General features: G+C 40.7%; 1 protein-coding gene across 1 annotated transcript; it reads left to right on the forward strand.

Annotated features, from left to right (window-relative positions):
* The first annotated feature begins 247 nt into the window (after positions 1-247).
* Positions 248-16,984, forward strand: LOC125363386 (melanoma inhibitory activity protein 2-like). The gene is given in 7 exon segments (XM_048362567.1): positions 248-545; positions 2,847-2,980; positions 5,539-5,625; positions 10,114-11,215; positions 11,218-11,364; positions 16,407-16,604; positions 16,714-16,984. Coding segments are annotated over 7 exon segments (1,911 nt in total). The 5' UTR covers positions 248-430; the 3' UTR covers positions 16,842-16,984.
* The last annotated feature ends 355 nt before the right edge of the window (positions 16,985-17,339 follow it).

The following is a 17,339-nucleotide window of genomic DNA, read 5'->3' on the forward strand; positions in this document are numbered from 1 at the left end:
AACCATGCACTTTCTCCGTTGAAGCTGGCATTTGCTTGTAGCAAATACGTGGTTTGTACTTCTTGTCGGGAAAGAGATGAACTGCCTTTTCAGGGAGGCTTGTCCTGGGCCTTTAAACAGTCTGCTTCCTGGGGCCACCTTTATATAAGACTTTAGTCCAACAACAACAACAAAAATCCCTGTTAATTATTAACCCTTGGTGTACTACCTGATACCGGACTCTACAGCTTGAGAACAGAGTGTTTTCTTCCTCACATTAAGCCTATTTATGAGTAGAGGAATGTAGCTATCAAGAGAATTTTAAAAAACCAAACACCTGCCAGACGTTTTCCTCTGGTATTTGGTGAAGAACGTTTGGTGCTGTGGCTGGCATGTCTACAATCTGAACCACTGGTGTAGATGTCCTTTGGGATTCCCGGTTTATTTTAGCATGGCTGAGCCCTCGCTGCACAGAATCCTTCTTCTGGTTATTTCTCTGGCAAAGTGTCTGGAAGGCACCAAACTTCTGTCACACCTTAAAAAATGTGGTGACCTGGAATGTGCAAGTAAGTCCACTTTTCTTCTCCTTTTAAATGAAGGCTCTGAAATCTCATACAAATGTTATTGCAGATAGGTGTGTTAAAAATAACACTTTTGAGAAAGCTTTGAATCCTGAAGTAGAGATTGATACAAAAAAAAGATTTTAGTGACAAAATATTTTGTGATTCTGTTTGAAACAAGTATAAAAGGACCAAAGACAAGGTTAATATAGAAATATATCAGAGGTTATGTTCCCTCTAAACCATAAGAATCAGTCTTCCTCCCACCCATTTTTAAAGAGAACTGGAACTGATTTCTTTAAATCAATTTCTTAAAATTCACTAAAACAAAAAGAAAGCAATTTTATTTTTTTTTTTAGTTTTTTATTTTTTTTTGGCCAGTCCTGGGCCTTGGACTCAGGGCCTGAGCACTCTCCCTGGCTTCCTTTTGCTCAAGGCTAGCACTCTGCCACTTGAGCCACAATGCCACTTCTGGCCGTTTTCTGTATATGTGGTGCTGGGGAATCGAACCCAGGGCCTCATGTATACCAGGCAAGCTCTCTTGCCACTAGGCCATATCCCCAGCCCCAAAAAGCAATTTTAAAACAACAAAGAAAAGTTTCTTTTCTCCCTAGATCTTTGTGATTCTCATGAGTTTATAAAAAGTCTTCATTTCAAATTATCATGGTATATTTAGTGTCTTCATTTCAAAATATCATGGTTTATTTAGTCATTTCTGTGTCTTTAACTATGTGAAAATGCTAAAATAAGTGGATATAATTTTACGCCATGAAATATTAAACTTGATTTACCATGAAGAAAAATGGATTTCCATTTTAATCTTTGAGAATTTAGCTTTTTGGTACTGGAATTATTGTACAAAATAGTTGCATCTCAATATATTAAAGTTATAAATATGTTACATTCTAGTATGTGAATTATTTCTAATTTTGTGTCATTCAAACAAAAATGTGAAATATGGTCGATACATACACAATTTCCAACTAACATACTTACAAGTGAAGATTTGTCTTAATTTGTTGTATATGTATAATATGCAGAGATGGTATTTTACAGTAGTAATTCCTTCATCTCATATTTTAGAATTCTTACTGCCTGACACGAAAAGAGAACATGCAAGTGTCTAGTAACTGTATAATGTTTTAACTGTCATTGCATAACAATCACAGCGTTTTACTTTTACACATGTAGTATCATTTGAGCACCGCTATGATTATTATTATCTGAGTTTTTGAATTGGAGGGTGGACCCTAGCATGGTCGATGGGATTCATTCATGGTTACTGAAGGTGCTTGGTCTAGGGGAGTGGTGGGTTCTGTGTCCGATGCACTTAATGGTGATAACTCAGATCACCACGAAGCAGAGCACAGTGGTGCACATGAAGGGCCCCAGGTCAAGTGGACATTGGGAGAAGGCTGGGATGACGAAAGCCTCAAGGAGGAAACAGGACATGAGCTTGGCATGAAGAGAGACGGGGCTTTCTAGGCTGAGGAAAGCAGGAGGAAACGCTTAGCAGACAGGACTTTGTTCTGCAAATCTTCAGTACAAACCTGGCTCCACTCTCTCACCTAAGCTAACAGGCTCATTTGTGGCTGGAGATGGATTCTTTTCCTTAGATTATTGCAATGTCTGGAAATAACAATACATAACATAACAGTACAAGAAAGTAAAAAGTTCCCTTGGCTACAGATTGAAGAATGAGGGTGACATATTCCAGAGATGACAGATTTACTAGCTTACTTAGAGTCTCCCCTGCCCCTGCCCCATCTGTGTAAAGGAATAGAAGGAGGTTCTTTTAAAATCGTTTATGGATATTCTTGAATACTGAGCTCTGCGCTTCATTCTGTTCCCATCGTGAAGTTCATGTAGCTTTTTGAGAATGTAAAGAACGTCAAGAAATAGGCATTTCAAAATATGTAGGGTGTGGGGCTGGGAGTGTGGCTTAGTGGTAGAGTGCTGGCCTACGGAGTTTGATTGCTCCATACCACATCAACAGGAAAAGCCACTGTGGCTCAAGTGGTAGAGTGCTAGCCTAGAGCAAAAGAAACTCAGTTGACAGTGCTCAGGCCTGGAGTTCAAGCCCAGCACTGGAAAACAAAATGTAGGATGCATTAAAGGAAGGGAAATGGGAGAAGAGGCAGGCAGAGTAGTACATGTGTATAATCCCAGAATTTGGGAGGCAGAGACAGGGAAATCTCTAGTTTAAGGCCAGCCTGGGCGATTCTCGTTAAATAAAAAGTAGTTCAAAAGAGGAACAATAACATTTTAATTTGAAGTATGTATGTTTTTCTTTACACATGTACATAGTTTTACTCAGCAGAGTCTTAGCCATGAAAGATTTCACAGGACCTGATTGTCGATACCTGAACTTCACTGAGGGAGAAGAAATATCTGTTTATATTAAACTTTCGGGAGAGAGAGAAGATTTGTGGGCAGGAAGTGTAAGTATTTCGTCGTAAGAATTAGATGTAGAAAAAAAATGACCAACTTGCCCAAGGATATCTGCTTTTCCTTTCTAAAAGAACTAAGAATTTCAAAGGACTGTACAAGAGCGAAGAGACCTTACACAGACAATAGTGATTCCAAAATTCCTGTGAAAAAAGCTTTGAGAAAAGTTTCCTTGAGATAGAGGAAAAAAGGGAATACCTTAAACTTATTTTTTACACATCATACATACTTTTTTTTTTTAAGTGGGGCTTGAAATCAGGGCCCAGAACTCTCTCAGGGCATGTAGCTCATGGCTGGTGCTCTACCGCTTGAGCCATACCTGTAGTCTGACTTTTGGCTGTTTAAACTCTTTTGCTCAGATTGGCTACAAACCTCAATCGTCTAGTCTCAGAGTCCTGAGTAGGATTACAAGTGTGAGCACCTGGTACCTGGTTTGCATTTATGATTGTGTGTATGTGTGTGTGTGAGAGAGAGAGAGAGAGAGAGTGAGAGAGAGACAAAAAGAGAGAGAGATCCATCAGTACTCAGAGAATTTATGATTCTTTGAGCTTAAGTTTTTTATTTATTTGGAGATACTTTAGAGGTACTTAGATAGATTATGTGGTGGGACCCAGCCATATCTTCGGAAGTTTTAGTTAATATTTTTTAAGGGCTGGATTGTTTTTGAAAAGATCATCAGAAAAGTTGGTAGCCTAGAGAAGTGAAGTATTTAAACTGTTTATAGAAAACCAACTATCAATTGGGAGACCCTTTTACTTGGCCCAAATTCCTAGTCTATCGAGATACCTGGAAGAATGAATTCTCTTTCAGATTATACAATAGAGGAAACTTGTGATTAATGTTTTCAGTTGAAAATGGCGTATATCATTGCTTGTATTATTATGCTTCATGATAACAGTCTACATTAAGTGATTTACTCTCAAACTGAACAGGCAGGACCAACATCATCTCCACATTGCAAACACACCAACTTCTCCCTTCTGGGATTTTTGATCCTTGTTTGGAGAAGCAAATTCTATCTGAAGCTGGTGGCTGAACTTTTGCCTGGCCAGACCTGCCCTGTTTTGCAGTGCCCAGCATTCCTTACAACTTATGAGGACTTACAAATGCCTATATATTGAAGTCATTGGAAGAATATAACGCAGGTATAAGAAATAACATAATAGGTGTCCTAAGAGGCAAAGAAAGCATTCTTCCTGGTTTATTAAGAGAGAAAATACTAGAATGGCTGTGCACTGGTAGCTCATGATTGTAACCCTAACTACTCAGGAAGCTGAGATATGAGGATTGAAGTTTGAAGCCAGCTTGGGCAAAAAAGTCCATGAGACTTTTATCTCCAATTAATGACTAAAAAGCCAGAAGTGGAGCTGTGGCTCAAGTGGTAGAGGGCTAGCCTGGGCAAAAATGCTCAGTGACAGCACCTAGAATGTAATTTCAAGCCCTAGGTCTGGCACAAAGAAAAACAAAGAATGTCTTACATGCTCTTGATCCGGGTTAATATAATTAGTTTTACTAACTTAGGTTCAGGAAGATTGACTAGCACTGAATCTTCCCTTAAGGACTTGTGGACCTTTGCAATCTTGATGAATTCATTTGTGAGTCTTTAGTGTTAAAAGCTCTTACCTGATTGTGACAGTTTGGAAATGTCACATAGATTACAGCTCCATGTAGGCTATCATCCCATTCCTTGTTTGGTATCTTAAGTCTATTAGTATAAATTTTAAGAACACATGGGCAAAGAAGATCATTAAAGAAGATGTGTGTGTGTGTGTGTGTGTGTATGTGTGTGTGTGTGTGTGTGTGTGTGTGATACTTTACATTCTGACGTTTAGGGTTTTTTTTGTCTGTTTGTTTGTTTTTTTGGCGAGTGCTGGGCCTTGGACTCAGGTGTCAGTGCTGTCCCTGGCTTCTTTTTGCTCAAGGCTAGCACTGTGCCACTTGAGCCGCAGCGCCACTCCTGGCCATTTGATGTATATGTGGTGCTGCGGAATTGACCCCAGGACCTCATGTATAAGAGGTGAGCACTCTTGCCACTAGGCCATATCCCCAGCCCACATTCCAAAGTTTAATTTAAAATTGTGTCATTTTATAGTTTAGCTCATTGTACCCTTAAATTATTGTTTTTTTTAAATAATAAAAGCATGTTCCTACCCATGTTTGTTCTTTTGTTTTCCTGCTTTTCTTTTCTATCTTTTTTTTTCTTTCTTTTTGGGGCTAGAACTCAAGGCCCAGGCACGGTCACTGAGTCTCTGAGCTCTTGAGCTACCTCTTCAGCTTTTTCTGGGAAGTTTTATAGGAGGTGAAAGTCTCACGGACTTTCCTGCATGGACTGGCTTCAAACTATGATCCTCAGATCTCAGCCTCCTCAGTAGCTAGGATTACAGGCATGAGCCACAAGTTACTGGACTCACTTTCTTTAGATGGCAATTGATTGCCAATTAATGTTTTGTGACTTGATATAGATGAAAGTTATCATCACAGGGATAAATTGAGCTTAGTAATCGTTGTTTGACCAGTCTTCTTTGATAATCTCATTTCTTTGTTTTGATAGAAAGGAAAAGACTTTGGATTTTTCCCCAGAGATGCAGTCCAGGAACAAGAGGTGTTCATACATGAAGAAGCTGAAATATCAGCTAAAGTGAGTCAACTCATTCTCAGCTGTGAACTAAATGGAACTTTCTTGACTAAGTGTCCATTGATTGTGTACCATGTACAATTGATGTGTAAAATAGTTGGCCTGAGGACTTTTTTCATTTTTGAAATGTTTTAAAGATGAAAATTATAAAATTTTAAATTGTTATTATAAAGGTGATGTACAAAGGGGTTACAGTTATGTAAGTCAGGTGAGTACATTTCTTTTTGGACAGTGGAGGACTTGTTCTTGGAATAATTTATGTGACTAAGATGGTAAGATGGAACTGATTACAGTTAAGGATTTTACTTTTTGAACAATTAACAGACAGTTGAATGGATACTAGGATGGACTGAGTTCAAGCCTGACTCAACGACTCACTGTACAAGTGGCACTATGTGCCTTAATTTTGCCATCTGTAAAATGGAAATGATGGCTGTAATATAGTGTCACTTCAAATTTACTGAGGAAAACATGAGTATACAAAAAGTACATAGAGTTGCACTTAGTAAGCACTATGTGAGTGTCAGGTATAATTACGAACACCATTGTCCTACTAGGGTTGAAGCTTATTCCTACAACACTCCCTAGATCTCATGTTTATATATCCTTTATAGGGCTTGAATTCAGGTTCTTGTGCTTTTGCTTGGCTTTTTCTGCTCAACGTCAGTGCTCTATCACTTGAGCCATACCTCCACTTCTGGCTTTTTGCTGTGTAATTGGAAATAAAAGTCTCAGCGATTGGTCTGCCTCAATTGACTTTGAGCTATGATTCTCAGCTTTCATCCTCTTGAGAAACCAGGACCAGTGTCTGGCTGGAGTTTTTTTGTTATTGTTTTTGCCAGTCCTGGGGCTTGAACTCAGGGCCTGAGCACGTCCCTGGCTTCTTTTTGCTCAAGGCAACCACTGTACCACTTGAGCCACAGCACCACTTCCAGCTTTTTCTATGTATGTGGTACTGAGGAATCGAACCCAAGGCTTCATGTATACGAGGTGAGCACTTTACCACTAGGCCATAATCCCAGTCCCTGGCTGGAGTTTCATAATCTTAATAATGTTAAACTTGATAATAAGAACAGGAATTAAAAAACAACTGACTTATGAGCTAGAGGAATAGTTCCTCTAGCAGGGAGCTATTTAACTCCCTTGAATGAAACTTTTGGTCCCACTGGAAAAAAAAGGTAACTTTTTAATGTATACACTTGTATGGAGCCAAGCTCAGAGAGACAAATGGCATATGTTTTCTCTCATATTGAGAAGGTAGACCTAGATATGATAAATTATACAGGACTGTAGGCATTCACACGCAGTGAGACCAAATGAGAGAGGAATACAAAGGGGCAATACCTATGTGCATCTCATCATACAAAATAATATTTATCAAAATGAACTCTAAGAGATGGAAACAAGAGGTTTTGTTCTTTTGCTTTCTTTTCTTTTTTGGTATTGTTCATTTATCTGTTTTGGAGGAGGGGAGGAGGGTACAGAAATCATGGGACAAAGAATCAACAAATGCAGCAGTGATACTCACTAGACACGTTGTTGACAATGAGCTATTCAACTTGTGGGTGAGGATGGGAGGGAAAAACTGGGAGAGAGTGAGGGAAAGGGTGGCATTGTCCAAAAAGAAATGTACTCAATACCTGACTTATGTGACTGTAACTCCTCTGTATATCAGCTGTATAACAACTCTAAAAAAACGTGATCAGGGGCTGGGGATATAGCCTAGTGGCAAGAGTGCCTGCCTCGGATACACGAGGCCCTAGGTTCGATTCCCCAGCACCACATATACAGAAAACTGCCAGAAGTGGCGCTGTGGCTCAAGTGGCAGAGTGCTAGCCTTGAGCGGGAAGAAGCCAGGGCCAGTGCTCAGGCCCTGAGTCCAAGGCCCAGGACTGGCAAAAAAAAAAAAAAAAAAAAAAAAAAAAAAACGTGATCAGTCAGTTGAATTCAGATTCCACGTTAAGCCAATTGACCACAAATGACCTCAGCATGAAGTGAGCTTATTTAGTTAAGTTCAATTATCTATTGTCTGGCTCTTCCCAACACACACTTTGGGATCAACTACCAGCTGTCTGTTTCCTGTAGAATAACTGGTCCTCTCAGTTCTGTCTCTATAATATACCTGTAGGTAAACTGTCTTCTCGAATGGTAGCCCGAGTCCCACTGATTATAATACTGCAATAGACTGCCAACTGCTCTGCTTGCTTAAAATTTGCCATCTTTCAAGCCATTCTCCAAAAGCAGTGGATCTTGGAAAAACAAAACCAAAAAAAATTCAGGCCATTAAATCCCTTCTTGGCTTTTCCCCTGGACCTGGTGCAATGCCCTTCATCCTTCTGGCCTCCCAGGTCTGGATCAGCTTCCCCTGCTCGTGCTTCTCCTTTCGCTCCCGGCCGCTGCCTCAGAACCATCTCCCTTTTTCACCAGACAAACTGGCCTTTGCACTCTCTTTCTTCTTCCTGTTAGAACGCTTTCTCTGCATTCTTCACTTCCCTAGGCTTTTTTTCCCCTTCTTCAGGTTGTGGGGCTTGCACTCATGGCTTGGGTGCTGCCCCTGAGCTTGTTTGCTCAAGGCTAGCATACTACCGCTTTGAGTCACAGTGCCACTTTCAGTGTTTGAGTGGTTAATTGGAGATAAGAGTCACATGGGTACTTTTCTGCCAGGGTTGGCTTTGAACTGCGATCCTTAGAGCTCAGCCTCCTTTTGTTTTTTTTTGCTTTTGTTTGGAGACAGAGTCACTCTATATAGGACACAGGCCTCGAAGTCATGATTCTTGTGTCCCCATCTTCCAAGTGCTGGAATTATAGGCATGCATTACCATTCTTGGATTCCTTCCTTTCTTTCTTTTCTTTTTTTTTCCAGTTCTGGGGCTTGGACTCAGGGCCTGAGCACTGTCCCTGGTTTCTTTTTGCTCAAGGCTAGCACTCTGCCACTTGAGCCACAGCGTCACTTCTGGCTTTTTCTGTGTATGTGGTGCTGAGGAGTCGAACCCAGGGCTTCATGCATGCAAGGCAAGCACTCTACCGCTAAACCACATTCCCAGCCTCCTGGTTCTTTCTTTTTTAAAATTTATTTTTATTTTTCAACTTTTATTGTAACGTGTTGTAGAAAGGGGTTGCAGTTATACAAGAAAGGCAATGAGGACATTTCTTGTCCAACACTGTTACCCCCTCTCGTTTTTCTCTGGCTTTCTCTGCCCCCCACCTGTCTCTCCCCCTCCTTTCTTATCCCTTAGTCCACAGCTTCGATATTATTCTCTCTCAGGAAATGTTAGGCATAATAAGTTATTTATTTGCCTGGATGAGGTAATGTTTAATATCAGTATTAAAATTCACTAAATTTGTCCCCAAATCACTAAATTTGTCCTCGAATCACTAAATTAGATACAGTAATTACATGCAGTTTTTTTTTTCTGTGCTAATTCCTCCATAGAGCTGCAGGAAAAAAAAGTATGCTGAGGTTTCAAACCAAATGTATGTTTGGTTTTTTTTTTGTTTTTTTTTTTTTTGCCAGTCCTGGAGCTTAGACTCTGGGCCTGAGCACTGTCCCTGGCTTCTTTTTGCTCAAGGCTAGCACACTGCCACTTGAGCCACAGTGCCACTTCTGGCCATTTTCTGTATATGTGGTGCTGGGGAATCGAACCCAGGGCCTCATGTATATGAGGCAGGCACTCTTGCCACTAGGCCATATCCCCAGCCCCTCAAACCAAATGTAAAGACATATATATGTGTGTGTGTGTGTGTGTGTGTGTGTGTGTGTGTGTGTGTGTGTATGATATATATATGTAAAAAAAAAAATATATATATATATATATATCATATGGCTCAGATCTTGGAGCACTTGCCTAGCAAGCACAAAGACCTGAGTTCAAGGCTCAGTATTGCTAAAAAAAAAAATTAACAGTTAAAAAAAGCAAAAAATAATACCCATAGAAAGTCCTCCGTGATGTTTCTAAAGGAATTACTGATGATCATGAACCTGCTTATATAATAGCAGGATGCATTCATTCCCTCTGGTATTTCTGGTATTCCCCTGGCATTTCTCTTTAGGTCCCACTTCCTAACACTGTTGCTTTGGGGGTTGAATTTCCAGTACAGCCATGGGAGGACCACATGCAGATCATAATCCTTGAGTCCACTCAGAATACTCGTAGGAAGTGCAAGGTTATATGAACACGTATGTCTGGCCATCAGCGTTTATGTACAAGATCAAAGCATTGATACTCTCTGATTCTGAGCTATGTAATAATAAGTCATACACAAAAGGATGTTTATCATTACGTTTCTACATTCACTCCTAGAATTCGGTTCTAATATGTATTTGTAATATGTATTTCAGTTGTAAATGTATTTAAGATGAGACGATCTGGTTTCAGCTTTTGTTCTGTGGCTGTGCTGGTTGTGTCATCTTAAGAAAATCATTGTCATCCACTTTGAATGGTTTGGGGAGAAACCATGGTTGAGTACATTTATGTTTTTTTTTTCTTTCAGGAATCTGACTTTCTTTGTCTTCATGGAGAGAGCTATATATTTGAAAGTGAAGATAGTGAGTTAAACAGCGGCAATGGTGAAAAAATGTATTCATATAAAGAAGATGGAGACCAAAAATATAGTACATTTGCAAGTGGTTTCCTAAGACAGTCTGGATTTTATGAAACTTCTGCAAGTACTGTACTTCCAGACCAATTTGTAGCATCAGAGGCTCCTGGAAAAATCCCAAGTGCCAGTGAGCCAAGAGATTGGGAAGAAGTGGCAGCTGGAAGGGGGCAGGACCAGATTGCAGAAGTGGAAGGTGTCGTGACCTCCTCCACCCTGCCTGAAGGAAGAGAACAGTTTGGACTGGGAGAAGAACAAATTGAAGACAAGGCTTTTGAACCAGTTATTGAATCTGTACATGAAAACTCTTTTCAAAGTAGAAAATTAGCAGTGGAAGATGGAAACGATCTGGAGGAATCACACAATGCTGAGTCCCAAACAGAACATGCCTCAGAACCTGAATCTGAATTGGATTCAGAGCCACCCCATCTCGTTTCAATGACACAGGAAGACTCAGAACAAGCTGCAGAGCTAGAGCACACTCTCAAATCTCAAGCCACTGGCTGGTTTGGTGGTGGATTTACAAGTTATTTAGGTTTTGGAGAGGAGAGTACAGAACTTGAGTTATTGTCCAAAGAAAGCCATCCACTACTCCAAGATATTCCTGATGCTAAATCATCAGAGGAAGATGCCACTGTTCCATGGACAGAAATAACAACAGGGAAAGAGGACACAATCATGAACGACAGCTCCACTCAAAAGTCAAGTTGGTTTGATTTTGGTTTTGGCATGCTAGGCTTTGTATATGCTGATGAAGAGAAAATGATAACAGATGATGGACAAAACAGTGATAGTGGGCTAGATAAACACAAACATCCTCCAGCCAGTGATTCTGAGCCTGATAAAGAACAGGAAATAAACATAATCAAAGTGATGGAAGCAGAAGATCAAATACACAAGGAAGGAGTCTTAGAGGAAACAGATGATTCTGATGACACACTATATTTGAAGAAAATCTTACATAATTTTGATAACCCCTGGAGGTTCCAGAACACTCCAGAGAAGCAGAATTGCCATATTCAAATCAGATACTGGATGAAAATAATAAAGGTGAAAATGATGGAATGCAAGAGTCTTCAATTGAAAATCATGCCACAGATGACACGGAAGAATCCATGCTACTGAGAAGCAGTCACCGTTGGTCAGGTTGGTATGAAAAGATTTAGAATTTATTTGTTGACATAATGAAAACATTTGAAAATTATTATTCTAAAGGTGACATACATAGGAGTTAAAGTGATATGTCCCATGAAGATTCCATTTCTTTTGCGGCACTGTCACCCCTTCCTTCCCTCCCAGTTTTCCCCTCCCACCCACATAGTTCATTTTCAACACATGAGAAAAGTTGAGAAATTCCACATTTCCTAAACTCTCCTTAGCCCATAACAACCATCGTTCTATCAGTTTCTAGTTGGCTCTGGAACATAAATTGTAATTTTATTGTGTGAGCCCATACTGGGACTTGATTAGCTTTTTTATTTAAGGCTTGGTAATCTACCGCTGAGCTATAGCTCCACTTCTGGCTTTTTTGGCGATTAATTGAAGATGAGGGTCAGGTCCAGGTTAGTTTTAACCATGATTTTGTGTGTGTGTGTGTGTGTGTGTGTGTGTGTGTGTGTGTGTGTGTGTGACAGAGAGAGAGAGAGAGAGAGTCTTGCTGTGTAGTCCAAGTTGGCCTCAAAGTTGAGATATGATTCCCGCTTGAGTCTTCCAATGCTGGATTGTAGGTATGTATCGCCATACATTGCCTCTGAAAATTTTTAATTTGAGGCTTGCATTTATGCTTTACTTTTCATATGGAGCACTACAATAACAAGGCTTTTAAGTATACAAGGTAGTAGGGATTTCAAGCAAGACTAAGGTAAAAGGTTTTCAGCTTTCCTCAAGTCTCTTAGTTCTGAGATTTTTACCAGAAGGCGGTAGAAGAAAGTGAACATCAGAGGACACTTCTATTTCTAAATGTCCAGAAAATTTAGCAACTTTGGATTCAACACATGTGGATCAGACATGCACAGTGGTGCACAGCTGGAATGCCAGCAATTGGGAAGCAAGAGGATCACGAGTTGTAAAACAGCTTGGATTACAAAGCAAAAGTCTTAACTAAAACCCAAACAACCCAGGCATTGGAAGCTCACCCCATAATCTTAGCCACTCAGGAGGCTGGGCGAAGCCAGTCCAAGCAGGTTAAAGTCAGTGAGGTCCATCAAAAAGCCAGATATGGTGCTGTGGCTTAAGTAGTGGAGGGTCAAGTATCCCGAGTAAAGAAGCTAAGAAACAGACCAGAACGAATAATAAATAAGTAAAAACAAAACAAAATGAAACAAAAACAGCCGCTCTGATCCACATCCAAATAAAAAGAGAAAAACACTAGGATTGTAAACTGTGTGGAACTTTTACTTGGCTTCTGCACATCTCCATACTGAGGTGTCTATGATGGATAGATGTGAAATTTAGCAAATATTGACTAATAATACAGCAACAATTGGGCTGTAGAATGACAGCAAATGTGTCATAAGAGGCCAAGAACAGTGCAAACTCTGAAGGAAACCCATTTCCATTAGAACCAGTTGATTTTCTGAACTGGCCAGAACTGCGTATCACACCTTACCATTCCCCCAAATGTGAACTCTGCATTTCACCAACATCCTCCCTCTTCCAGCATGTGGACATTTAGATTCCAATCCTTTTCCAAATGAGAAAGGTGGATGACAACAAACAGCAGAGATTATTAAAGGCTAGTTGAAAGGAGATTCTCATGTTCCAAAGTTTTGACATTCTAAAGGAATGTTTGGTTTTCACATTCAGTCTGGAAACAAAACAAAACAAAATCTGGTTTGATTAGTCAATTCAAAACCAAGCTGACTCTGAGATCTGAGGATTGCAATTTGAAGCCAGTCAAGTCAGCCCTGGCAAACAAATCTGAGAGACTCTTATCTCCAGTGAATAGGTAAAATGCTGCAAGTAGAGCACTAGCTGGAAAGAACACATTTTTTTTTTTTTTTTTTTGGCCAGTCCTGGGCCTTGGACTCAGGGCCTGAGCACTGTCCCTGGCTTCTTCCCGCTCAAGGCTAGCACTCTGCCACTTGAGCCACAGCGCCGCTTCTGGCCGTTTTCTGTAAATGTGGTGCTGGGGAATTGAACCTAGGGCCTCGTGTATCTGAGGCAGGCACTCTTGCCACTAGGCTATATCCCCAGCCCGAAAGAACACATTTTGGACTTACTCTGTGTCATTGTTTTACACAACCCAGTTTCGTTAATTAGTAACTAACACGGTGTCCTCTAAAATATATGACATCTGTTAATGTAAGTGATCAGAATTCCTCTAAATCAGAACAGACACCATTTTTTTTGGGGGGGGGGTGAGTGGATAGGGTTAGTTATGATGTTTGAATTCAGGGCTTAAACACTGCCCCTGAGCTTTTTCTTTTTTTTTTCCCCCAGTCCTAGGGCTTGAACTCAGGGCCTGAGCACTATTCCTGGCTTCTTTTTTTTCTCAAGGCTAGCACTCTACCTCTTGAGCCACAGCACCACTACTGGCTTTTTCCGTTTAAGTGGTGCTGAGGAATGAGGGCTTCATGCATGCTGGGCGACCAGTCAGTAGACTGCTAAGCAACATTCCCAGCCCCTGAGCTTGATTTTTAGCTCAAGGCCAGCACTCTGCCACTGTGATCCACAGTACCACTTTGTTGTTGCCTTTTTTTTTTTTTTTTTGCCAGTCCTAGGCTTGGACTCAGGGCCTGAGCACTGTCCCTGGCTTCTTTTCTCAAGTCTAGCACTCTACTACTTGAGCCATAGCGCCACTTCTGGCCATTTTCTATATATGTTGTGCTGGGGAATCGAACCCAGGGCTTCATGTGTACGAGGCAAGCACTCTTGACACTAAGCCATATCCCCAACCCCTGCTTTTCTGTTTTTGGTGGTTAAATGGAGGTAAAAGTCTCATGGGCTTTCCTGCCTGAACTGCTTTGAAACCCAGTCCTCAAATTTCAGCTTCCGAGTAGCTAGGATTACAGCTATGAGCCACCAGTGCCCAGGGTTGGGTTTTTTTTCTTTTCTTTTCTTTTTTTTTCTGCTCTGGCCCTGTGCACTGTCCCTGAGCTTTTGTGCTCAAGGCCAGCACACTACCAGTTGAGCCACAGCTCTACTTCTGGCTTCTTTTTTGTTTTTGTAGTTCAGTGGAGTTAAGAATCTCATGGACTTTCCTGCCAGGCTGGGTTTGATCTCAGCCTTCTCTTGAGGCAAGCACTCTACCACTAGGCCATATTCCCAGCCCATCAGCCTTCTCTTGAGTAGTTAAGATTACAAGCACAAGCCCCAGGTGCTCAGCTGGTTCTCCCCTTCCCTCCCTTCCCCTCCCTTCCCCTCCCCTCCTCCTTCCTTCCTCTCATCCATCTTTCTTTCTTTCTTTCCCTCTCTCCCTCCCTCCTTTACTTCCAGCCTTCTTTCCTTTTGTTCTATACTGGACTCCAATTGGGTATCTGATGCTTGCTTTCTTCACTCATTGGCTGGCCACTATGACCTGAGGCATGCCCCCCCCCCACTGTCTCTTTTAATGTACTTTCTCAATGGTGTGATTTGATAGAGTAAATAATGATATAATAAATGGACATGGCATGAACAGGGAAGCCAAGGCTTGAATGTGAAATTAGTGACCCTGTAAGACAACAGAAAAAGGAAAATGCATGACGCTTGATTGGCGCCTTTTCATTACCATGTTTAGGATGTTTCAAACATCCTAAAGAGACAGGCGCCTTCCTGTGCCAATAGCATATAAAGTTTCTTCAGTAGTGGAGTGAATCTTCTACCTCTGTAGCAATCCCGTGAGACTTTGGAGTGATAATTGTTTTTATATTCTCTAGTGCAAGAGGCAGACATGCATGCTACAGGGGACTAGCTTTTGGAACCTGGAGATTAACTGCTGTAAGTTCTAGGATTGCTTAATACAAACTTTCCTGCCTGAGCTGGCTGGGCATGGGGATCCTCGGATCTCAGCCTCTTGAATAGCTAGGATTGCAGGCACAATCCACTGGCACTCAGCTTATTTTTGAGACAGGGTCCTGTAATGTAGCCTAGGCTGGTTTTCAATACACAACCCTCTTGCCTCATCCTCAGGATTGATGGGATTACTGTTGTGCACCACCATCTCCAGTTTATTATTTTTATTTAAATCATGGTTTTTAAGATTAAAAAGTGAAAAATTGAATACAATGGAGTTTTTTTTCCCCCATCTTGCTCAAGGCTAGCACCCTACCACTTGAGCCACAGTGTCAATTCTGGCTTTTTCTGTTTATGTGGTACTGAGGAATTGAACCCAGGGCTTCATGCATGCTACGCTTTCTGTTTATGTGGTCCTGAGGAATTGAACCCAGGGCTTCATGCATGTTACGCAAGCACTCTACCACTAAGCTACCTCCTCAGCAATTGTACAGCTTTTATAATTCTTTCTTGGCCAAGGAATAAAGGCGAGGCTAGGTTGTAGGTTGAATAAAGGTCCCTCCATGGTGCCAGGGTCTGGACTTTGCATGGTGTGATTCTGTATACTCTGTGTGGAAAATGACCTATGGAACCTGTGGGTAATGATAGGAGAGGTAACTGGGGGAAAGCCAAAGAAGGGGTGACATTGTCCCAAATAAGAAATTACCTGACTTATGAAATGGCAACCCCTCTGTACAAAATGTTAATAACAATAAAATTACAAACACACACACACACGCGCGACTTTGCAGATGTGCTTAAGGATCCTGAGCTCAAGAGATGTAGGCTACAAATGTAGGAGGCTTCTAGAAAAGGCAAGGATAGGCAAAATATTTTCCTTTAGAGTTCCAGTAGGAATGTGGTCCGGTACATTTGGATTTCTATGTGCACACTTGTAATATATATATATATATATATATATATATATATATACACATATATACATACACACACACACACACACACACACACACACACATATATTTCTACAAACCATGCCAGCAAGCTTGTGGTAATTTATTGCACCACAACAGAAACAAATGCTGGCTACCCTTAAGCTGTTGTGCATTCTTCCTCACTGAGGAAGACAAAAGTTCAAGAACGACCTCTGAGAAAAATAAAGGGATGCCCATATAAAGCAAGTATTTTCACAAAGACATATCTATCTATCTATCTATCTATTTATATTTATTTATTTACTATCTCTGAAATAGACTTACCTGAGAGAATACCTGAAAAAACACATGGCCAAACCTCATCTTGTAAAAATGCTGAACAACTAACATCATTGGGAGACCTTGAAGTGTCTGAGCAGGGGGAAACAGATACATCTGTGGAAAACTTTATCCAAAGCAGCCAGGTGGCTTCCCTTGATAATGCTTTATCTTTGCAAAACCACATTCTCCAGAAAGGTAATAATGGGGTATTCCTTCTCCAATTCACCACTTAAGGAAGAAATGCACTCAAATTTACATAGCAAACTTTAACTTATTTTTTTTTCTTTTTTTGGTTAATCAACAGATGATGTTACAGGGTTTCGGGTTCTGAAGTACTTATTTCAAATTGACATTTACAATTTCATGAATTCTGCATTTTCATCAGTTATCATGTTGCTAGAAAGGGTAAGCTGGCTTTACAATTTTGTTTAGCAATAATTTTACTTGTTTTATTAAGTAGAAGAGTGATTTCAACATATGCTTGTGTAGATTTATCCTATATAAACTTCTTACAATATTGGTTTCTCTTTGAAATCTTACATGCACACAGTTTCTTTCTTTCTCTTTCTTTCTGTCTCTCTCTCTCTTTCTTTCTTTCATTCGTTCTTTCTTTCTTTTCTTTCCAGTTCTGGGCCATGGACTCAGGGCCTGAGCACTGTCCCTGCCTTCCTTTTGCGCAAGGCTAGCACTCTGCCACTTGGGCCACAGCATCACTTCCGGCTGTTTTCTATATGTGATGCTGGGGAATCAAACCCAGGGCTTCATGTATACAAGGCAAGTTCTCTTGTCACTAGGCCATATTCCCAGCCCACACACAGTTTCTTTTCTTTTCTTTTTTTCTTTTTTTTTTTTTTTTTTTTGGCCAGTCCTTGGCCTTGGACTCAGGGCCTGAGCACTGTCCCTGGCTACTTTTTGCTCAAGGCTAGCACT

This window comes from Perognathus longimembris, chromosome 14 (genome assembly GCF_023159225.1).
Source record: "Perognathus longimembris pacificus isolate PPM17 chromosome 14, ASM2315922v1, whole genome shotgun sequence".
Taxonomy (NCBI): Eukaryota; Metazoa; Chordata; class Mammalia; order Rodentia; family Heteromyidae; genus Perognathus; species Perognathus longimembris.